This window comes from Paroedura picta, chromosome 6, assembly GCF_049243985.1.
Source record: "Paroedura picta isolate Pp20150507F chromosome 6, Ppicta_v3.0, whole genome shotgun sequence".
Taxonomy (NCBI): Eukaryota; Metazoa; Chordata; class Lepidosauria; order Squamata; family Gekkonidae; genus Paroedura; species Paroedura picta.
Window position 1 is genome coordinate 5,367,895 of NC_135374.1, and position 23,969 is coordinate 5,391,863.

General features: G+C 50.7%; 2 protein-coding genes across 2 annotated transcripts in view; both read left to right on the plus strand.

Moving 5' to 3' along the window:
* Nucleotides 1–23,969, plus strand: part of CAPN5 (calpain 5) — a 79,476-nt gene that overhangs the window by 47,789 nt on the left and 7,718 nt on the right. The window contains exons 4-9 of the mRNA XM_077341253.1: nucleotides 13,134–13,342; nucleotides 15,439–15,631; nucleotides 17,318–17,511; nucleotides 17,958–18,035; nucleotides 19,245–19,440; nucleotides 20,934–21,056. Coding sequence (XP_077197368.1) covers nucleotides 13,134–13,342; nucleotides 15,439–15,631; nucleotides 17,318–17,511; nucleotides 17,958–18,035; nucleotides 19,245–19,440; nucleotides 20,934–21,056 — 993 coding nt within the window. The remainder of the gene's footprint in view (nucleotides 1–13,133; nucleotides 13,343–15,438; nucleotides 15,632–17,317; nucleotides 17,512–17,957; nucleotides 18,036–19,244; nucleotides 19,441–20,933; nucleotides 21,057–23,969) is intronic.
* OMP (olfactory marker protein) lies at nucleotides 488–2,144 on the plus strand. Its single transcript, XM_077344204.1, has one exon. The coding sequence runs from the start codon at nucleotides 1,185–1,187 to the stop codon at nucleotides 1,662–1,664; it is 480 nt and encodes a 159-aa protein (XP_077200319.1). The 5' UTR covers nucleotides 488–1,184; the 3' UTR covers nucleotides 1,665–2,144.

Consider the following 23,969-nt stretch of genomic DNA (forward strand, 5'->3'; position numbering starts at 1 on the left):
AGGAGATGTATATTTAGCATAGATGGAGTAGGAACTTCCACCTGATTGGCTTAACAGGAGACTTCCTGTTTTTTGAGCGGACTTCCTCCCCGCTTGCCTCCAGAACAGCAGTTGAACAGCAGTTAGGTCTTTCTTTTCCCCTTTTTCTATACATAGTTGTTTCTCTTCATTAGTAAAACTGTTTTATTCTTAGTCTGGTGCTTCTCCCTCTCTGCATATTCAAACTCTGCCAAGTGTCCCTCTGGATTTTCCCCTCTCCTGTTTCCAAACAGGAAAGGTGTGTCCTCGTTCAGAAAGATGATTTCTCCTTGCTCCTTTCACCCTCCGGGGAGGGATGAGGCCCATCTGGAAGTTTGCTAAAGTCATTAATGAAACCCTGGAGCCATTTTCTCTATCGTTCCAAGCCTCTGTGCCAAGCTAGAGCGGTGTAGCGCTCAAAGCATTCAGCTAGGATCTGGAAAACTCGGGTTCGAATCCCCACTCAGCTATGGAAATTTTCTGGGTGGCTTTGGGCCAATCACAAAGTCTTGGCCTGACCTACCTCAAAGAGTTGTTGTGAGGATAAAACGGAGCCGAGGAGGAGTATGTAAGCCAACAAAGGTTTCGGGGTACGCGCTTTTGAGCCATCCGGCAAAGAGAGCTTTGACTTTCTGTGACTTAAATCCTGAGCATCTTGTTGGTCTTTTAATCTAGCTCTTTCACCCTCCGAAACAATCCTGATTTCTGACTTCTTTCTCCTCCCGCCGTTCTCTGGGGAGCATCTCCCATCAAATCCCCTCTTCTCCATTGAGACGAAGTCTTCCCCCCCCTCTTTTTGTGACCCCCAACCCTCTTCCCATCGGGGTCCTCCGGAAGCAGCATCTCCGCACCCGGGAGCCCTCAGCCGAAAGCTTGCTCTAGAAGCAGCGTCAGGCAGGTTGCCGGGGAAGCCGACCCCTGAGAGCTCCTCCCCGTGGATTTCTCAGGATCCGCTCCTCGCCTGCAGATGAGACGAGGGCACCCAGAGGAAGCTCACCCCCAGGGTGCTCTGCGTCACCGGCCCGGGTTGCTTAGCACCCACTGGGTCAAGGGAGGAGACGAGAAAGAGAGAGAGAGAGAATTGTCAAGTTTCTTTTGACAACGTTGGCCAAACAGCGCCGGAGAAGTTCGCCGAGGAGCAGGGAATCCGGGCGTCGGAGGCTGCGATGGCGTCGGAAGCGTCCGAGCTGGAGCTCCCCTTGGTGCAGGACACAGAGCTGACCAACTGCATGAGGCTCCGGGTGCAGAGCCTCCAGCAGAGAAACGAGAAACCCCAGGACGGCGAGAAGCTCCTTCGGGCCAACGAATTCGTCTACCGGGTGGATTTCTCCCGGCAGCAGGGCCTGCGCTTCGAGCGCTGGAACGTCGTCCTGGAGAAACCGGGCAAGGTGGACATCATCGGCACCTCCCAGCACTGGACGCCCGACCTGACCAACCTCATGCGCCGGCAGCTGCTGGAGCCCGTGGGGGTCTTCTGGAAGAAGCCGGACTCCCCGGAGGTGGAGTGCAACGAAGCCGACGCTCTGGAGTTCGGCGAGAGGCTGGTCGAGCTGGCCAAAATCCGCAAGGTGATGTACTTCCTCCTGGCCTATGCCGACGGCCTCGAGCCGGCCCACCTCAAGTGCTCCGTGGTCTTCCGAGTCTGAGCAGGGACCCGTCTCCGGAATCTCGCCCGTCCCTGAGCCACAGCCTCTTCTTGTGCCTCCGTCTTTCTGCTTTCGACTGTGGCTTGAGCAGTATGTGTTTGAAGCCAGGCAGCATGGCTGGGAATGCGTGATCGGTGCTCCCCTCCCTTCTCTCTTTCTCTCTCTCTTACCCGGGCGTCTGCTCTGGTGCCGAGAGCCGTCCAGGTGCCCCGATGTTGAGTGTGGGAAATGCCGAATGCTTCTACGGCAAACCTGTGCGTGTGGGTGACTGGCCCCATGGCCAGGGTAGACCGAAGCTCTGAGACTTTTGACCCGCAGAAAGGATTATGGTGTTTCTACTGGACGTTTCGGAGCAGCCCCAGTTTGAGGAATCCGTCTTGGTGCTCTCTTGTTCACACTAAAGGCCTCTTGAAAATACCAGATGCCTACACGGCATGTTTTGAAGGCAGAGGAAGGAAGGGAAACGGGAGAAGTGGGAGCCCCCCCCCAATAAAATCCTTCCCCCCCCCGCCAGAATCTGTAGTTTGAACTGTCCTGCAATACGTGGAATATAGACTCTGATACGGCAACTGTATGTCACCGGAGGGATCTGGATTTTGTTTTGTCATCTCATGGAGGCTGAGATCAATGTTTTTATAGCGAGCAAAATGATACTGGACAGAGTTGGGTCATCCTAGGCAAGGTGTACTGGGACCTGTCTCCTTGTGCTTGGTTTAGGGGTTGCCAGCTTAGGGTTGGGAAGTTCTGCAGGGGGTTGGACTAGATGACCCTGGAGGTCCCTTCCGACTCTATGATTCCTGAAGATTTGGAGTAAGCCTGGGGAGAGGAGGGGATGGAGCCTTCTGAAGCAGCCAATTTCTCCAGGAGAACTGATCTCCGTTGTCTGGAGGTCAGTTATAATTTTGGGGCGATCTCCAGGCCCCGGCTGGAGGTTGGCAACCATAGCACGGTGAAGGGTAAATTCCCGCGGTCATGACTTGAATTCTTAACGATTCCCTACCCGCCCAAACTGTTTTCTTCCCGTCCCTGTCCAGCTTGCCACTTTATACAGCACTTTAACCGCACACCGTGTGCGGATGCCGTTCTTCTCCGTAACCCTCCCCCCAAAAAGTAATTATGCTGCACAAACTTTAAATTCGTCAGAATCACAGTGATGGGGGCTCCAGTTCTGTGCAGAGTTAGTTCCGGTCTGAAGCTGCAGATTTCAAATTGTCTGAGGCTGGAAGGAGCTCTGAATAAGATCAGGCTCTTTGCCTCTAAAGTGAAATCTGTCGCTGGATTTGAACCCAGGTTTCCCGAAGGGAGGTCCGCTGTCCAGGCCAAGCTGGCTGTGTTTTCCTTTGACATATTGCCATGCAAATCAATTAGTTCTTCCCAGATTGTACAAAATGTATAAATTCTGTGAGTCTCAAGCTATTTTTGCAAACAGAGAAATTTATCGCTCAGGGAGTGGGGAAGGGATTCGAACTTGTAGAGTTGAAGATCGGTGCCTACAACCTTTTATGCGTGTGACTGACAAAAATAAATCTGTCTGTACGTGAGAAAAGGACATCTTCGGAGGACTGCAGAGGAACTGGCTGGCCCCTGTGTGAGACGGGAGGCTGGACTGGAGGGACCCTCCCTGGCCTGACCCAGCAGGGCTCTTCTGAGGGTGTTCTCAGGGGAAGGCCTCGGCCTCTCTGCCCTGTGGCTGGCCCTGCAGAGGAACTGGCTGGCCCCTGTGTGAGACGGGAGGCTGGACTGGAGGGACCCTCCCTGGCCTGACCCAGCAGGGCTCTTCTGAGGGTCTTCTCAGGGGAAGGCCTCGGCCTCTCTGCCCTGTGGCTGGCCCTGCAGAGGAACTGGCTGGCCCCTGGGTGAGACGGGAGGCTGGACTGGAGGGACCCTCCCTGGCCTGACCCAGCAGGGCTCTTCTGAGGGTCTTCTCAGGGGAAGGCCTCGGCCTCTCTGCCCTGTGGCTGGCCCTGCAGAGGAACTGGCTGGCCCCTGGGTGAGACGGGAGGCTGGACTGGAGGGACCCTCCCTGGTCTGACCCAGCAGGGCTCTTCTGAGGGTCTTCTCAGGGGAAGACCTCGGCCTCTCTGCCCTGTGGCTGGCCCTGCAGAGGAACTGGCTGGCCCCTGGGTGAGACGGGAGGCTGGACTGGAGGGACCCTCCTTGGCTTGACCCAGCAGGGCTCTTCTGAGGGTCTTCTCAGGGGAAGGCCTCGGCCTCTCTGCCCTGTGGCTGGCCCTGCAGAGGAACTGGCTGGCCCCTGGGTGAGACGGGAGGCTGGACTGGAGGGACCCTCCCTGATCTGACCCAGCAGGGCTCTTCTGAGGGTCTTCTCAGGGGAAGGCCTCGGCCTCTCTGCCCTGTGGCTGGCCCTGCAGAGGAACTGGCTGGCCCCTGGGTGAGACGGGAGGCTGGACTGGAGGGACCCTCCCTGGCCTGACCCAGCAGGGCTCTTCTGAGGGTCTTCTCAGGGGAAGGCCTCGGCCTCTCTGCCCTGTGGCTGGCCCTGCAGAGGAACTGGCTGGCCCCTGGGTGAGACGGGAGGCTGGACTGGAGGGACCCTCCCTGGCCTGACCCAGCAGGGCTCTTCTGATGGTCTTCTCAGGGGAAGGCCTCGGCCTCTCTGCCCTGTGGCTGGCCCTGCAGAGGAACTGGCTGGCCCCTGGGTGAGACGGGAGGCTGGACTGGAGGGACCCTCCCTGGCCTGACCCAGCAGGGCTCTTCTGAGGGTCTTCTCAGGGGAAGGCCTTGGCCTCTCTGCCCTGTGGTTGGCCCTACAGAGGAACTGGCTGGCCCCTGGGTGAGACGGGAGGCTGGACTGGAGGAGACCCTCCCTGGTCTGACCCAGCAGGGCTCTTCTGAGGGTAAATTCAAGGACACTTTTCCTCCCATTGCCCTCTAAAACACACATGCACACACATCTGTGCAAAGCCTTTAATAATTCTATTGCTGATATGGATCTCTTCTTGAGCATCCGAATAGCATGTCTTGGATATATTTTTTTAAAGCTTCCAAAGTGCATCGCTCAAAGATCTAATGAGGTCTTTTGGGATCAGAGACTGTGGCTTGTTTTTCAGCACAGGCTCTGTGCTTCTCCTTCCTTGTGTGCAACTCTTGGGCGGGGGGGGGGGGGGAGGTAGTTAAAAAGGAGCGAAAGACAGGCCGGTTTCCTCTGGACCATGTCAGGTTGCCAGTTCTGGATCGGTAAATTTCTTGAGATTTGGCAGTAGAGATTGGAGATGTTGGGGTTTGTGGAGGGGGTTGACATATGTGGGATTTCTTTCCTGATTATCAAACCGGTACTATTGTACACATAATTTAAAGCCGTTCCTGTGGGTCCTCTCCTCTGCTGCCAACAGGAACCTTTCCCAGCCCTCCTCCAAGTGACAACCTTTCAGATCCTTCAAGAAAGCCATCCTGTCCCCTCTCCACCTCCTCTTCTCCAGGCTGAACATTCCCAGGTCCCTCAGCCTTTCCTCCCAGGGCTCAGTCCCCAGGCCCCGGATCTTCCTCGTCGCTCTCCTCTGCCCCCTCTCTGTTTTGTCCACGTCCTTTTTGTGTGCATGCAAAATTCATCAAGCTTCCACATGGCAGCCTATCCCCAGAATTAAACTTGGTTGTTCTTAAAGGTGCCCCCGGACTCCTTTGCTTCAGTCCAACACGGCTACCCACCTGAACCTGCATTTCTCTCTTGCGCATGTGCACAGTGCTCTGACCTTGACAAACCAAGGCTGTGATTTGGCAGCTCGGTGCGTTAGATTCAGGGGAGAACGCCAGGCCCCACCTGGAGGCTGGAAACCATGCTGTGGGGTAACCCCTGCTCACCTTGCCAGCATGCGGCCTCCTCCCATGCACGGTGTCAACTGACACACCAAAATGTGCACACGGGAGAACTGCATCGTTACCTTTGGAAGGAGCTCTTGGGGCGGGGCGGGGGGCATCCGTTTTAATTCTCAGAGGGCCAGAGTCTTGGGGAATAGAGCCGGTTTTGCCACAATGGTGCGTGCAAATTCGTGCGACCACATCAAGGGCAGTTTTCGGGGTCCAGGCTGTGGCGGGGCTGAGCTGGCAGGGGCCCCCGAAGGCCTGGTTCATGTCAGTTCTTTCCCTGTGAGTTCACGTGCCCATCGGGACCGAGGTATTGCGGAGTTAAATGGGTCTTTGGGGAAAACCGATAACAGAGAATATCTCAGGCTGCCTCATCCTACCGAAAATCTGAAAATCTCCCCGCTTAGTTGTTGGTGCAGCCCCAAAATGACATTCCTTTTCAACTTTGGGATTGGGAAATTCTTTGGGACAGAGCCTGGGAAGAGTGGGATTTGGGGGAGGGGAGGGGAGGGGCCTCATTAACCCGTAGAGCTCACCCTCCCCCCCTGAGCAGCCATTTACTCCCCTGCAACGGATTCCTGCCGTCTGGGACCCAGCGTGGTGGTGTAGTTCAGAGCATCTGCCTCTAATATGGAGAGCTGGGTTTGACTCCCTGCTCCTCCACATGGGTGACGTTGGGCTAGTCACAGTCCCATTAGAGCTGTTCTTGCGGAGCAGTTCTCTCTGAGCTCTCTCAGCCCCACTTTCCTCACAGGGTGTCTGTTGTGAGGAGACGAAGGGAAGGCGGTTGGAAGCCGCTTTGAGACTCCTTCGGGCGGCAGAAAGCGGGATAGAAAAAACGATTCTTCATCTGGGAGGTTTCCAGGGACAACCTGGGGGTTGGCAACCCTTTCTCTTTAGGAGTCCGCCATTGGGAATTGTGCATTTATCTGCAATAGGGGAGGGAGGCAACGGACGGCGAAACTTCCAACAATAAAAAAAAAGCCTTGCAATAATTAAAAAAAAACAAAATCTCAAGAGAGAGAAAATATCCGGAGCGTGTTTTTGAGCTTTTCACGTCTTCATTTAAACAGCAGGGGACTTCTGTGCGTTCGAGAACGTGGGAACTTGGTCAGGCAAATGACCCATGCTGTTTTGCATCAAGCCTCTGAACACGAATTGCTTTTGGGATGCAGCCCTCCTGACTCTTACACCCCCCCAATAACTGAGCCCCCAAATTATGGCCTCTCTCAAAGGAGAAAGAACAGAAAGTGTGGAAGAACTTTAGAGAGATCTTTCCACTCCTGGTGCAAACAAGGTGGGACACGGTGGGTGCTCTAGCACAGGAGGGGCCAGACTGTGGCTCTCCGGCTCTCCATGGACTACAATTCCCATGAGCCCCAGCATCCAGAGAGCCAGTTTAGCCATTCCTGCAGCATTTCCAAAACTCTCCGGGTTTGATACACATGAGATCATCTAATGAGGGACAATGGGAAGTCCCCAGGCTCCCAATCAGAATTCAGAAGCACACATAACTGGAAGAGACTATCGGGGGCTCTCCAGTTCAGCCCCCCCCCTTTCCAGGGACTTAAAAATCATACCCTCCCGACAGATGCTCCTGCAATCTCCTCCTAAAAACTCCCAGGGAAGGAGACTCCACCACCCTCCTAAATGGTGCAGTAGTTAGGAGTGCGGACTTCTAATCTGGTGAGCTAGGGTTGATTGCTCGTTCCCCCACTTGCAGCCAGCTGGGTGACCTTGGGCTCGCCACAGCACTGATAGAGCTGTTCTGAGCAGTCCTGTCAGAGCTCTCTCAGCCCCACCCACCGCACAGGGTGCCTGTTGTGGGGAGAGGAAAGGGAAGGCGAACGTAAGCTGCTTGGAGACTCCTTCTGGTAGAGAAACGCGGCATCTAAGAACCAACTCTTCTTCTAATATTTCAGTGGAACCGTTTCTCCCTTCATTTGACCCCATTGTTTTAAAGCTGCCGTAAACAAGTTGGCCCCCCTCTTCAACATGTCTATCTTTGACGTAGTTAAACACAGCTCTCCCATCACCCCTTGTAAGACACGGGTTCCAACTCCTCAACCGTCCTAAGTCACCATTCTCTAAACACATCCGAATTTGTCAATATTCTTCTTGAACTGCAGTGCCCAGGACTGGACATAATATTCCAAATGACGTCCAACCAATTTGGAAAAGAGTGGCATTATAACTTCAGTCCCCGCCATCTCCAGTTGAAAAGACCAGGTAGGAGGTAGTGTGAAAGGCCTGAAACTGTGTAGAGGAGAAGTCAGTCTCAGTGGACTATACAAACCTTGACTTTTTGCAGCTTTTCACAGCCGGAGTCAACTGGCTGTTGTGGGTGTTTTGGGGCATGTGTCCGCGGTCTTGTAGTCATAGTCCCTGACATTTCATCAGTAATTGTTCTGGGATACTGCAAGACAGGACTATGGTACATCATATAAGACTGGAAAGGCTTGTTAATGGACTTTCTAGTGAACACCACAGGGAAAATGTTTCATAATGGACTTTCTAATGAACTCCAACTAGACACACTTCCTCGTTCCATCCATCCCCTGGGAGACTCCCAGATAATACAGGAATGTGATGTGTTACACACACATCCGCAAGAAGTGAATAAAATGCCCAGCAACTGCTTACATGCTCCAAATTTTGGCACAAAGAGATTCCCATCTTGCTGTGTCCTATCTCTGGAGATGCCAGACAAATGTCAGAGATTAAAACTACCAGATCAGCCCTGCTTAGCCTTACATGAGGGGGTGTCAGTCCCTTCACCCAAACAGTAAGCAGGAAAAACCCCATGTAGGCTAAACCATGAGAAACATGACAAAAAACAAAGAATAAGCACTCCCGGTGAGTTCAGTAGCAATAACTTCAAAGTAATCGCCTTTGTAACAGATGTTCTTTAATCTTCTGTGTGTTTCACCCTAGCATGGACATTCAGTCTCTTTACAACAGTCTTCTGAGTCTTGCACAGTGGCAGGGACACACAACCAACACACATCAGCGTACAATCTGCATCAGCAACCAAGCGTGTTTTGATTTTAAATCTCCTTCTGTGTGAATTACTATAATATATACAAATATGTTCATAAACAGATGCACAAAGCTTTATACGGTATCCTTGACTGTTGTTGCAAATAAAAATCCACATAAAGGCGAACGGACCAGAACCAACGGGATGAAGTTAATGCAAAAGAAATTCTGTCTAAACCTCCGGAAGAAGTTCCTGACAGAGTGGTTCCTCAGTGGAACAGGTTTCCTCGGGAGGTGGTGGATTCTCCATCACTGGAGATTTTTAAGTAGAGGCTGGAGAGCCATCTGACAGAGAGGCTGATTCTGTGAAGGTACAAAGGGGTGGCAGGTGACAGTGGAGGAGCGAGAGGGTTGTGAGTGCCCTGCATTGTGCAGGGGGTTGGACTAGATGACCCAGGAGGTCCCCTCCAACTCTATGATTCTATATTCTGTCTAAACCTCCGGAAGAAGTTCCTGATCGTTAGAGCAGTTTCTCAGTGGAACAGGCTTCCTCGGGAGGTGGTGGGTTCTCCTTTCTTGGAAGTTTTTAAGCAGAGTCTGGAGAGCCATCTGACAGAGCGGCTGATTTTGTGAGGGTTCAAGCGGGTGGCAGGTGACAGTGGGTGAGCGATAGGGTTGTGAGTGTCCTGCCTAGTGCAGGGGGCTGGACTAGATGACCCAGGAGGTCCCTTCCAACTCTCTTATTCTATAATTAAAAGAATGCTAACTTACCTGTAGGCCTTCAGGAGTCAAGGACATTTTATGGCAGCTCCCATTGAGCGCCTCACGGCTTCATCTCAGAGAATCCAACACTAAAGAAATGGACCCATCCATAAGTGAGTGTACTTCTTTAAAAAGTATAAGAGTATAAGGCAATATAGCATTCAACCCAGCAGAGGGAGCTAGGAACTGGAACTCAGTAGTTTGCTAAGTCACGTTCATCTGTCTGGGTCGCCTTGACCCTAACACGGGTGCCCTTTTCAAAAAGAGCCTTCTGGGCCATTACAACTCCAAAGCCAAAACCACCCCGGCAAATGGGGGAAGCAGTTCCTCACTGCAGGCATGACTGAAGCCTCTACCTAAAAAAAACCATCTCCTTTTGGCAGTAAAAGAGGCATCGAGGATGGGATGCTCCTGTGCTCAGCGCCTCCTGCAGGCCTCTCTGATGGCAGGCATGCACATGCACAGACCCCCATGTAGGGATCAGATCAGACGCGGCGACCTGCTCAATTTAAGCATATTAGTCAGCCACAGAGGTGATGAGGGGGTTGGAGCCCCTTCGCCAGGAGGAAAGAAACCCTTTTCCGTTTAGAGAAGAGACGACTAAGGGAGGACATGAGAGAGGTTTATAAAGCTATGCACAGCATGGAGTGAGTTGAGAAAGAGAACTTTTTCTCCCTCTCCCAAGAGAACAGAATTTGAGGGCATCCAGTGAAGCTGACGGGCAGTAGGTTCAGGGCAGACAAAGAGATATTCTTCTTCACACAAAGAGTGGTGAAGATGTGGGATTTGCTGCCCAAGGATGTAGTGATGAACACAGGAATGAACAGCTTTCACAGGGGGTGAGAGAGGTCTGCCACTAACCATCGTGGCTGAGGAGAACCTCCATGTTTAGAGGCACTAATCCTCTGAATCCCAGAGGCAACATCAGGGGAAGGCCTCGGCCTCTCTGGCCTTTTGTTAGCCCTCTGGAGGAACCAGTTGGCCACTCTGTGAAATAGGATTCCAGACTAGATGGACCAGTGGTCTGATCCAGCAGGGCTCTTCTTAGGTTCTTCAGGAGGGGGAAAATGGTGATGCTTTTTCCCTGAAACGTCACGGAACCATCCACTTTGCACAATGGTATCCAGAATTTTTCACCCGATTGCGGGTTCGATATAAAATTTAAGAGGGAGAGAGTGCAGAAAGAGAAAACAAGTTCATTCAGGGCACGGTGGCGGAGCCCAAATTGGAAACGAACGGTGTAATCCTAAACAGAGTTGCACCCTTCCAAGCCCATGGAGTGGGATGAACGTAGAACGAAGCATTTTAGGATTGTATTGTAGGGCCACAGTCCTGTGTTGTCGCCCCCGTCTGCGAGGGACAGAGGTGGTGACTCTAATTTGGGCAGATTTGCTTCTTCCTTTTTTGGCCGTGTTAGCTGTTTTTTGGTTTTGAACGGCGCTGGGAGATTCTCAGGGCGTCGCTGTGGTCATTCCAGATGAGCCTTTGTTTCGTATCAGTTGCATCCAGATATTAAAGTCCCTTTCTGAGGGTAATGTGATTTATGGAGACCTATGTTAATGGGTTTTGATTAAGACTCGGGCTGTGCACAGCCATCGATTCGGGTGGTTAATAAAGTCAAGGGCAGTAGGTGGCCATTAATTTAGGGGACTGTGGCCAACAGCATATAATTTTGTGCGGCTTTGCTAGGTGGAAGCAAATCTGTAACCTGTTAAATATTGAATTAATACAATGGGCCACCAACACTTTTTCTGACGTCCACCAAGCGTTTTTACAAAGTGATGGGTTGGGGGAGGCGGGGGGCGACCCAGCCAAATCTGAGTGGAGATTTGATTGGCCGTGCAGATTTTTGTTTAAAGGTTGCTTTGGCAGCAGTTAACACCAAAGCACAAGGATCTTCACTGCGTGACTGAAGATAAGCTGTGGCAGCCATTTTATGACTGGCTGCACCTCTTGTGGCAGCCATTTTGTGACCAGTTCCACCTCTTATGGCAGCCATTTTATGGCAATCGCCAACTCTTGTGGCAGCCATTTTGTGACTGGTTCCACCTCTTGTGCCATGTTGTGACCAGTTCCACCTCTTATGGCAGCCATTTTATAGCAATCTCCAACTCTTGTGGCAGCCATTTTGTGACTGGTTCCACCTCTTGGGCCATGTTGTGACCAGTTCCACCTCTTATGGCAGCCATTTTATGGCAATCTCCAACTCTTGTGGCAGCCATTTTGTGACTGGTTCCACCTCTTGTGGCAGCCATTTTATGGCAATCTCCACCTCTTGTGGCAGCCATTTTGTGGCTGGGCCCACCACCCTGTGCCAGAATTCCAAATGTGCCTGCAGGCTAAAAGTGTTTCGGGAGACAAGAAGATATACCAAAAATAACAGACTGGATAGAAAAATTGGGAGAACTGACCAAAATGGCAAAGCTTACTAATCTAGTTAATGGAAGATCAGCAGATGAGTTTGAAGAACATTGGGGGTATTTCTCACAATATTTAGCCAGATAGATATATATGTCTTAACTAAATATGTATTAATATTTATCCAGATAGGTATAGGTATTAACAAATATGTTAGTAGGGTGAGCTGACTTGTTATGGAACTGTAATCTTTTGTTCTTTCTTATTTCCATTATTCTCTCTTTTAAATAAAATAAAGGCTGGAGTTATCCAGCAATTAAAAAAAAAGAAAGTGTTTCGGGACCCTTGAATTAATCTCTCTCCTTCATGAACAAGCCTCTCAGATATGTGCAGATGACATGAGAGAACCTCCATCTTTCTTCAGATGTTGTGTGGCGAAATTGTTCTGAAACCCAAGCTTATGTCCATGGGGAATTTGGGGGGAATTTCTGTTTAATGTTGCCTGCCATTCTTGCGTTTGTTCGTTTAAAACAGGGGTAGTCAAACTGCGGCCCTCCAGATGTCCATGGACTACGATTCCCATGAGAAACGCTGGCAGAGGCTCATGGGAATTGTAGTCCATGGACGTCTGGAGGGCCGCAGTTTGACTACGCCTGGTTTAAAACGTTCCTGTCAACCCTTAACAAAGGATCGGAGCCACTAACAACGAAGCCTGTATTTGCCCTACGTGAATTTTCTCTTTGAGAGGGCTGGTATCTATTTCATCGCAAATACAGTAGTAATAATAATTCATTACAATAATAATGCAGAAAATATGAATTTGGAATTGAGGGGGGTGAGTTTGGAATTGTAGGGCGGGGGAGTGAGAAATAGGGCTTGGATCATTGACATCACGATCCCAGGAGACAGAGGAATGGAAAAGGAAAAAAGAGAAGACCCCCAAATACCAAGACCTATTAATAGAGCAATTCTGGGAGAGAAGGTGACCATTATGCCAGTTGTCATTAGAGCCCTTGGAGGGGCACCTAAAGGTAAAGGTATCCCCTGTGCAAGCACCGGGTCATGTCCGACCCTTGGGGTGACGCCCTCCAGCGTTTTCATGGCAGACTCAATACGGGGTGGTTTGCCAGTGCCTTCCCCAGTCATGACCGTTTTACCCCCTAGCAAGCTGGGTCCTCATTTTACCAACCTTGGAAAGATGGAAGGCTGAGTCGACCTTGAGCCGGCTGCTGGGATTGAACTCCCAGCCTCATGGGCAAAGCTTTCAGACGGCTGCCTTACCACTCTGCGCCACAAGAGGTCAATATTGACCTAGAGGTCAATAAACGCTGGATATTCTGGGCAAATAACACCAGCTCGGCTCCAGAAGACAGTTTTGCTTGGAGCAGCAAGAATCCCGTGAGGATACCTCTGCAGTTTCCAAGAACTTGGCCAGATCTTGAATTGCAGAACACCCTCTCCCGGTCAAAGACACCTGACCGGGACAATTAACCATGACGATGATGGACTGATCATAATGACTATGCAGCGTCTGTCTCTCGAACACAGGTCATCCCCGATTGGAAGGAGCAGGAATGGTCCGCGGAGAAGCCAGAGAACTACGCCGGGATTTTCCATTTCCAGTTCTGGCGGTTCGGCACCTGGGTGGACGTGGTGATCGACGACCGCCTGCCCACGCTCCACAACCAGCTCATCTACTGCCACTCGAACTCCAAAAATGAGTTATGGTGCGCGCTGGTGGAGAAGGCTTATGCCAAGTGAGTGAACCGGGAAAGAACGCAGAAGCAGAGGCAGTGGGTGGGCTCTTGGGCCCACCCCCAGTGGCTGTAGACCAGGGGGAGTCAACCTGTGGTCCTCCCGATGTCCATGGACTACAATTCCCATGAGCCCCTGCCAGCAAACGCTGGCAGGGGCTCATGGGAATTGTAGTCCATGGACATCTGGAGGACCACATTGACTACCCCTGCTGTAGACTAGAGAACTATATTTCCCAGAGGGAAAGGGTCAGAGTACACTCTTTTGAATCTGCCGTGCTGGTTAGCTCACAAGAACTGAACTCAAAACTCAGAGATGACCTTTTCCACTATGCCCCCTAAAAGAGCATTAAGGTCATCTGGCCAACATCTGCTTAGAATCTCCAGCCCAAAGGAAGTAAGACAGGCCTTGGCCAGGGACAGGGCTTTCTTGGCCTTGGCCCCGGCCTGGTGCAACGCTCTGCCAAGAGAGATTAGGGCCCTCCAGGACCCAGGACAGTTCCACAGGGCCTGCAAGACAGAGCTGTTCCACCAGGCCTATGTCAGCAGCTGGACAGATCCTTCTCCTGGATGCTCTAGGCTGATCCTGCACTGAGCAGGGGGTGGGACTAGATGGCCTGCATGGCCCCTTCCCACTCTAGGATTCTAGGAGTCTAGTTCAGCCGTGGAATGGGCTGCCTGAGGAGGTGGGGAGCTCCCCCTCACTGGTCGTCTTCAAGCAGCGGCTGGACAGATCCTTCTCCTGGATGCTTGAGGCTGATCCTGCACTGAGCAGGGGGTGGGACTAGATGGCCTGCATGGCCCCTTCCCACCCTAGGATTCTAGGAGTCTAGTTCAGCCGTGGAATGGGCTGCCTAAAGAGGTGGGGAGCTCCCCCTCACTGGTGGTCTTCAAGCAGCGGCTGGACAGATCCTTCTCCTGGATGCTTGAGGCTGATCCTGCACTGAGCAGGGGGTGGGACTAGATGGCCTGCATGGCCCCTTCCCACTCTAGGATTCTAGGAGTCTAGTTCAGCCGTGGAATGGGCTGCCTGAGGAGGTGGGGAGCTCCCCCTCACTGGCCGTCTTCAAGCAGCGGCTGGACAGATCCTTCTCCTGGATGCTTGAGGCTGATCCTGCACTGAGCAGGGGGTGGGACTAGATGGCCTGCATGGCCCCTTCCCACCCTAGGATTCTAGGAGTCTAGTTCAGCCGTGGAATGGGCTGCCTAAAGAGGTGGGGAGCTCCCCCTCACTGGTCGTCTTCAAGCAGCGGCTGGACAGATCCTTCTCCTGGATGCTTGAGGCTGATCCTGCACTGAGCAGGGGGTGGGACTAGATGGCCTGCATGGCCCCTTCCCACTCTAGGATTCTAGGAGTCTAGTTCAGCCGTGGAATGGGCTGCCTAAGGAGGTGGGGAGCTCCCCCTCACTGGCCGTCTTCAAGCAGCGGCTGGACAGATCCTTCTCCTGGATGCTTGAGGCTGATCTTGCCTTGAGCAGGGGGTAGGACTAGATGGCCTGCATGGCCCCTTCCCGCTCTAGGATTCTAGGAGTCTAGTTCAGCAGTGGAAGGGGCTGCCTCAGGAGGTGGGGAGCTCCCCCTCACTGGCGGTGTTCAAGGAGTCTTAATAGACCACACATTGAACATGAGTCAACAGTGTGACTCGGTGGCTAAAAAGGCAAATGTGATTTTGGGCAGGATTTTGGGAAGTCCTGTGTTCAGTTTTGGACACCACATTTGAAGAGGGATGTAGAGAAACAGCAGTGTGTCCAGAGGAGGGCATTGTGAGCTGAACATGGTGTGCCCCAGGAGAATAAAGAAGAGTTGTTTTTTATGCCGTTTTTCTCTGCCCGAAGGAGTCTCAAAGCAGCTTACATTCGCCTTCCCTTTCCTCTCTCCGCACCAGACACCCTGGTTGGTAGGTGAGGCTGAGAGAGCTCTGACAGGACTGCTCTGTGAGAACAGCTCTACCAGGGCTGTGATGAGCCCAGGGTCACCCAGCTGGCTGCAGGTGGAGGAACAGGGAATCAAACTCGTCTCTCCACACCACCACACTGTCCCTTTACAATCCCCCTTCAGGTAGTGGGAAACATATCCTATTTCTTGTTCTGTTTTTCAGACTGTCCGGCTGTTACGAAGCCCTCGATGGGGGCAACACAGCGGACGCCTTAGTAGACTTCACCGGTGGGGTCTCAGAGCCCATCGACCTGCTCGAGGGCGGCTACGTAAATGACGAAGCCAAGCGGAACCTACTCTTCGAACGGGTGCTCAAAGTCCATACCCGGGGAGGCCTCATCAGCTGCTCCATCAAAGTAAGGAGCCGGGTCCACCGAGCAAGAGCAGAGGTCCCCCACACGGTGCCCGTGGGGCCACAGGCGCCACCAAGCTCTCTCCTGGCTGTGGCCAAGTGCTTTGAGAAAGTGGGCAGGGCCAAGTGGGTCTTTTGCCCAGCAGGACCTCTGATTGGCCGGGTGGATTGAAAGGCGTCCTGTTAAACAGTGCTTGTCCCTGATAGGTTCCTCTTAGAGTTTTACATAATCTTGCTCCCTGACCTCCTTTGGTTGGCTCCGCCTCCTGCAGCCGCCATTTTGTGCACCCGTAATTGCATTCAGATTTCCGTAAGTGCCTGCAGACTCAAAAAAGCACGGGGAGAAATCAGACCAGATCCTGCATTGAGCAGGGGATGGGGCTAGATGGAACTCTGGGATGTTGAGCTTAATTTGCCCCTCCTCCCATTTATCCACCCAGCAGCCCTGTGAGGTAGGCTTGGCTGAGAGACAGTAACTGGGCCGAGGCCCTCTGGTGAGCTTCATGGCTGAGCACAGATTTGAACACAAGTCCTCCCAAGGCCTGACATTCTTACTATGACACCACAATCATTTTCTTGTTCTTAAAGGGGGGAAATCCAGCAAACCTGACACTGAAGGGTTTTTTTTAAGACCCCGTATGATAAAATACTGCCAGATGTTGCAACCTGAGGCATTTCCCTTTGAGGGAATCTTCAGTCACCCTCGAGAGGAATACTAATGTACAAAACTCATTTGTCCTTTCTGGTTGCTTCTTTATACACCACGTGTTCAACTTCAGGTGCTCGATTAGTGTTTAATCTTTCAAGCCCCCTCCTTGTTGACTTGTGAATGTCTGTTTTTGTATTTCACTAGCACGGCCGCCAGTAGAGTCAGTGCAGTCCTACTCCTCCCAATTTGGAAGGAGAAGTCCCCCTACCCTACTGGTTCTCAACCTTCCTAATGCCCACGCTTTAATACAGTTCCTCATGTTGATTTCACAGAAATTAAACCAAAACTGACCCATGATGTGAAGATCCATTGTTCATGATTGTCTATAAATTGGGTTTTTTTCCAGGGTTTCTCAGTCCAGTTCTGCCTCTTGTCCCACCATGCCCATCTCGCTCTTTTCCGTTGCTCCAGACAAACGAACGCTGCATCTCGATCTACCCTGCAAGGCTGTTGTGTGGATGGCACCCCTGGCCAAGCTGCTTGCCTTCCCGCGACCCCTGTGAAAGGGTCGTTCGACCCCCAAAGGGGTCCTGGCCCACAGGTTGAGAACCACCGCCCTACCCCCTCATCCAGATCACGGATACAAAATTTATTTATTTATTTATTGGATTTGTATACCGCTGTTCCCAACTGGGCTCAAGGTGGCTTACATAATAAAAGGATAAAAACCCATGATTAACCCTGATGTTCGTGTTGATGTTAATTTACCCTGATGTTGATGAAATACCACTGACAACCACTCTTTGGGTGTGGTTTTCTAGACGGTTCCCTATCCACCTAGCCTTCCGAAAATTCAGTCTGCAGCCCTCCGGTTTACCCATCAGAGCGGCACGGGGAACTTTGTGAAAAGCCTTCCTTTTCCGTGGGACCTCTTCCTCAAACTCGTTCTTAAGCCCCCCTCTCCTCAGACGGCAGTTCCCAAGCACGTTTTGCTTCTTTCCCTCCTAACCGCTGATTCCGCCATTTTGTTTCCTTGGCCAGGCCACCTCAGCCGCCGACATGGAAGCTCGCCTGGATTGCGGCCTAGTCAAAGGCCACGCCTACGCCGTCACCGACGTGAGGAAAGTTCGCCTTGGCCACGGTCTCCTGTCCTTCTTCAAGTCCGAAAAGCTGGACATGATCCGGCTGCGGAACCCGTGGGGGGAGAGAGAATGGAACGGCCCCTGGAGCGACACGTGAGTAAGGGCTAGGAAGAGCTGACCACTGAAGTGGAGGATCAATGGAAGCCATTTTGCTCTGTCCACGTTGCCTGCACACCTTTTCCCACCTGAGGGCAGAAGGGTTGCACAGTTGAATTTCCTTCATACCTTTTATAAAAACATCCCTCCACTTAGGAAACTAGCATTTCTGGGGGAATATTATGCACAGTGTCCCTTGCACCATGATATCATTTGTGGCGAAACCCGGAAGTGACCGTAGGAAGCTCTAGGAATTGCTGGAAACTCTATGGTAAAGCCAGAGAGTTTCTGCTGATTCCTAGAGCTACCCAATGCCACTTCCAGGTTTTTCCTTGGAATTAATATAAGGGCCCACACTAAATTCTGAGCAGCAGCAGGCAGGAAAGTTGGCAGTTGTTTCTAACCCAGCGTTCGCTGACATTTCTTTCTGTCCTTGCCTACAGTTCTGAAGAGTGGCAGAAAGTAAGCAATGGGGAGCGAGAGAAGCTGGGAATGACCGTGCAGGACGACGGTGAATTTTGGTAAGCACACTGTGCAAATCGAAATGTAATAAAGAAAATACTTGTTTCGCCAGTCCCCCAGGAGAGCTATACATCCCCTTCATTTTATTTCTTATTTGGAATAGTAGAATGCAATATAATGAACAATAGAATGTAATGTGCTTTGAAATGCTACGTTGGAATGTATTTCCCTGGTTTGGGGACAGAATCATAGAGTTGGAAGGGACCTCTTGGGTCATCTAGTCCAACCCCCCTGCACTATGCAGGACACTCACATCTCTATTGCTCACCCACTGTCACCTGCCACCCCCTTGAGCCTTCACAGAATCAGCCTCTCTGTCAGGTGGCTCTCCAACCTCTATTTAAAAATCTCCAAAGATGGAGAACCCACCACCTCCCGAGGAAGCCTGCTCCACCGAGAAACCACTCTGACTGTCCTGTGGTTCATGTGCCACGTGCTTTTAAAACCACAGGGAAGGTACCATAGAATCATAGAATCATAGAACCATAGAGTTGGAAGGGGCCACACAGGCCATCTAGTCCAACCCCCTGCTCAACGCAGGATCAGCCCTAAGCATCCTAAAGCATCCAAGAAAAGTGTGTATCCAACCTTTGCTTGAAGACTGCCAGTGAGGGGGAGCTCCCCACCTCCTTAGGCAGCCCATCCCACTGCTGAACTAGACTCCTAGAATCCTAAAGTGGGAAGGGGCCATAAAGGCCATCTAGTCCAACCCCCTGCTCAACACAGGATCAGCCCAAAGCATCCTAAAGCATCCAAGAAAAGTGTGTATCCAACCTTTGCTTGAAGACTGCCAGTGAGGGGGAGCTCCCCACCTCCTTAGGCAGCCCATCCCACTGCTGAACTAGACTCCTAGAATCCTAAAGTGGGAAGGGGCCATAAAGGCCATCTAGTCCAACCCCCTGCTCAACACAGGATCAGCCCAAAGCATCCTAAAGCATCCAAGAAAAGTGTGTATCCAACCTTTGCTTGAAGACTGCCAGTGAGGGGGAGCTCACCACCTCCTTAGGCAGCCTATTCCACTGCTTGCCCTTCCGTTCCCCAAGGGGATGTGATACTGGTTTTCACACATAGGCTCTTATGTAAGATGCCCCAAATTGTAGGCTATTTCACGCTCCAACGAGTGGAGGAGTCACGGGGCTTCTGGGTCTTCCACGCTTGGCCAAACCGAGCTAGTTTCTCGCTGAAACCGGAACCTTTTCCCACCGTAGGATGACCTTCGAAGACTTCTGCAAGTACTTCACGGACATCATCAAATGCCGCCTCATAAACACCTCCTACCTGAGCATCCATAAGACCTGGGAGGAGGTGGTCTTGCGAGGGGCGTGGTCGAGGCACGAGGACCCCTTGAGGAACCGCTGCGGGGGCTGCGTCAATCACAGGGACACGTTCCTGCAGAACCCCCAGGTGAGAGGTTTAAGAGAGGAGCTCCATAGAGGGATCCCTCAAAATTGTTGGGGGTGTGTTTCTGTGTGGAATCCCAAAGCTCCAATTGTGTAGCTGGATGAGTGGGCTTCTCCACTCCTGTGTACCACAAACTGTGGCCTTTCTGAACTTTGTGGCCCCAAAAGCCTGACCATTAATTCCAGCCAGGTCAAGGGAGGCACATGTCCGTTTTATGGCTATAGAAATACTTTCTTAACTCCCCTCTCTCTTTTCTGTGTCCATGGCTCAGTGAGGGGCCACAGGCTTCACGTGCATGCGGTCCCAGGTTCAATCCCCGGCATCTCCAGGTAGAAAAGAGGAGATATCAGGGCAGGGAAAGGAGTTTGAGCAAAAACCCCAGTTGGAATCGCTGGAAACTCTATGGTAAAACTATAGAGTTTCTGGCAATTCCTAGATTTGCCCATTATCACTTCTGGCTTGGTGTAGCGGTTAAGAGTGGCAGACTCTAATCTGGAAGAGTTTGATTCTCTGCTTCTCCACAGGCAGCCAGCTTGGGCTAGTCACAGTCCTGTTAGAGCTGTTCTAACAGAGCAGTTCTGTCAGAACTCTCAGCCCCGTCTATCTCACAGTTCTGAATAGAGGAAGGGGATAGTAATCTACTATGAGTCTCCTTCAGGTAGTGAAGCGTGGTATAAAAACTAGCTCTTCTTCTTGTGTCCAGAAATGAGATGTCACCAATGTCACCAATGTCGTGCGCCCCATGGGCCACTTCTGGGAATGAGCTGCCCCCTATTTATGGACCCACCCACTCATCTGTCCATCTATCTATGTACTGATCCATTCCGAAATCATCCTGAATTTCCGGGAGAATTCATCGCCCACAACAGACATTTTACAGTAGTATCTTTGTGGCTTTAACCTGCCACCTGTTGTAATTGTGTATTTTATATTCATAGAAATCCAGCAAACTAAACTAAACATAGGTAGCTCTAGGAATCTCCGGACACTCTATGGTAAAACCATAGAGTTTCTGGCAATTCCTAGACTTACCCATTCACATTTCTGGCTTGTGCCCAGAAGTGATAGAGAGACATCAACAATGTCACCACTGTCATGCGCCCCACTTCCCACATCCCCAGCCATCCCACCTTATTATTATTATTGTGTAAAACTGCAACTGCTTTTTTAAAACTTAGAAACAGCGTTGCAACACGATCATGACTTCTGTTAAAAAAAAAAGTACAGGTTTCTGCATTTGGCAGCCCCAACTTCGAACCCGTTACTCCCCGCTTTAAAAAATGAAATCTGGTTTTCTGGAGATTTCTTTGCTGCGGGTGAGGGGGCAAGTCGTGTCTGCGCCCGAAGAGGCAAATGTCAGTGTGGAAATGGAGGAAAAACTCTGCCCTTTAAAAATGTAAACCCGCACGATCTCCCTAGTGCGGAAACAGTCAGGGAGTGCAGCTGAGGCGTAAAGCCAACGCCGCCCCATATCTTTCGTGATTCCTTTCCTCCAGTACGTTTTCGATGTGAAGAAAACCGAGGACGAAGTGTTGCTCAGCATCCAGCAGAAGCCCAAGCGGACCAGCCGGAAGGAGGGCAAAGGGGAGAATTTAGCAATCGGGTTTGACATCTTCAAGGTAAGCGGCGTCTCTCTTTACGGACCACCCACCTGTTTATTCATTTCAGAGGTGCGGTTGCCTTTGTGTAGCAGTTCTGATAGCTGTATTTGCACACTGCAAAACTAGTTTTCCTTTTCCCCCGTGCATTAGCGTTTATAAATCAAATAAATAATTCCGCTGGACTCCCCACCAAGCCGAGGTTATTAGATTTCTATGACCACCCCTCTGGGCCCAGCCATCTCGAGGCAGCGGAACAGAAACATTTTAAACAAAGAAGATTTTCCCATCCCATCCTTTTTGCACCTTACTTGGGGATTATACCTTCTCACAACAACCCTGTTAGGTAGGCTAGGTCCTGCTTAGCCTACAGTCACCTGATAAGCAATGGCGCTGTAGAGATTTGAACATTGGTCCCACAACGCTGACTCCCCTTCTTGCATCCAGCCACAACTCAGTTTTGGAGCATCTGAAGAAGATCCTGGTTTTGGTTTCTAGCATCTCAAGGTCCAAATTAACAAGGAAATGAAGGACTTCAGGGATGTAGCTTCTCACATCCTTTTGAGGGGAAAAAATATATTCTGAGTCTTATCTCATTTATTTTTTACTCTAGCCGATTTGTATCCCGCCTTTCCACCCTCAAGAGGGTCACCAAGAAGGCTAACGAAACGTACAGAATTAAAAACACATTTTAAAACCGTTAAACCAACCCCTCCGTTCTCCGACATCATTAAAACATCATTGAACGTACCTGCCCTCCGTTTGGGTCTTCTAAGACTTTTCCACCCCCCTCCCATCAAATAGGCAATTCAGGACAGAACTGTTTTTAGATGTGTTCAATTTAATTCTTTATTGTCTAATGCATTTATATATATTTGTGCGAACTTAAATGGACAGGGAATGATAGAGGACAGGAAGGCCTGGAGGATCATGGTCCATGGGGTCGCGATGGGTCGGACACGACTTCGCACCTAACAACAACATATATATTTGGGCTGATCCTGCGTTGAGCAGGGGGTTGGACTAGATGGCCTGTATGGCCCCTTCCAACTCTATGATTCTGCGATTCTGCGATTTTTTTTTTTGTACATTTTATTATGATGTACTGCGCTGAGTCTGAAGCGAAAGGGTAGGTTAAGAACCTAAACAGATCAAAATAAGGGAAATGAACTTAAGCCTGATTAGGGTAGAACACGGTTTTAAAAATATAGTACCAGTGTTTATTAATCCAATTAAAAACCCAAGGCTTATAGCATAGCCTCAATAAAATCAGTGCATACACTGACCAGATGCATTTCAGCATTACCACCTTTATCAAAGGTCAAGCACTAAATAAAGCCGGCATACATACCACGCCAGAAATACAAGAATTGTGGTAGCCAGTTTGGTGTAGTGGTTAGGAGTGCGGACTTCTAATCTGGCATGCCAGGTTCGATTTTGCACTCCCCCACATGCAACCAGATTGGTGACCTTGGGCTCGCCATGGCACTGATAAAGCTGTTCTGACCGGGCAGTGATATCAGGGATCTCTCAGCCTCACCCACCCCACAGGGTGTCTTATTGTGGGGAGAGGAATGGGAAGGCGACTGTAAGCCGCTTAGAGACTCCTTCGGGTAGAGAAAAGCGGCATATAAGAACCAACTCTTCTTCTTCTTCTTCTTCTTCTTCTTATTGAGGCTACGCTAGAAGCCTTCGCTTTTTAACAAACCTAAGCCTCTGTAGGTTAGACAATTTTTAAAATATACTACTGTTATTTATGAATCAAGTTTTTCTCCCTTATTTTGACCTTTTTAGGTTCTTGGCTTTTGTTTTGGTCAGGAGATTTTCTCCATATCGTTTTGGAGAGGAAGGGCAGGTGACAAATAAAATGACTAACAATATTTTTTTTAAAAAACAATACAAACACAGAGCTAAAACACATACAAAGACATGTAATAATTCGAATATCGTTCAGAAAGAAGAGCTCACTGAGGAAACGCCAAATGAAAGAAAGAGGTCGTTGCTTGCTGGTGGAAGATGGCAACCGAATAACATCCAGAACTAAACGGGACTGGAGTTAAGGTCGCAGGTTCAATCCCCGGCACCTCCAGTTAAAAAGAACAGATAACATGTAGTGTGAATGACCTCTACCTGAGACTCGGGGGGAGCTGTTTTCTGCTGAGCAGGCACTACTGAATTTGATGGTCCGGTGGTCTGATTCAGCAAAAGACATTGGAAAAGGGCCCTGACTCAGTGGTAAAGCTTCTGCTTAGCGTGCTGAAGGTCCCGGGTTCAATCTCTGGCATCTCCAGTGAAGAGGACCAGGCAAGGAGGTGATGTGGCAGTCTGGGTAGGCAGGGCTGACCTTGAGGGACCCAAGGTCTTAAGGCGGCTTCCTGTGTTCGCGTGGAATTTAGAAAAGTTGTTGTTGTTAGGTGAGAAGTCGTGTCCGACCCATCGCGACACCTTCCTGTCCTCTACCGTTCCCCGGAGTCCATTTAAGTTTGCACCTACTGCTTCAGTGACTCCATCCAGCCACCTCATTCTCTGTCGTCCCCTTCTTCTTTTGCCCTCGATCGCTCCCAGCATTAGGCTCTTCTCCAGGGAGTCCTTCCTTCTCACGAGGTGGCCAGAGTATTTGAGTTTCATCTTCAGGATCTGGCCTTCTAAGGAGCAGTCCGGGCTGATCTCCTCTAGGACTGACCGGTTTGTTCGCCTTGCAGTCCAAGGGACTCGCAAGAGTCTTCTCCAGCACCAGAGTTCAAAAGCCTCAATTCTTTGACGCTCGGCCTTCCTTATGGTCCAACCTTCGCAGCCATACATTGCAACTGGGAATACCATAGCCTTGACTAAACGCACTTTTGTTGGCAGGGTGATGTCTCTGCTTTTTAGGATGCTGTCTAGATTTGCCATAGCTTTCCTCCCCAGGAGCAAGCGTCTTTTAATTTCTTTGCT

Coding starts and splice junctions, on each gene's coding strand:
- OMP (XM_077344204.1), top strand. CDS start 1,185: ATGGCGTCGGAAGCGTCCGAGCTGGAGCTCCCCTTGGTGCAGGACACA.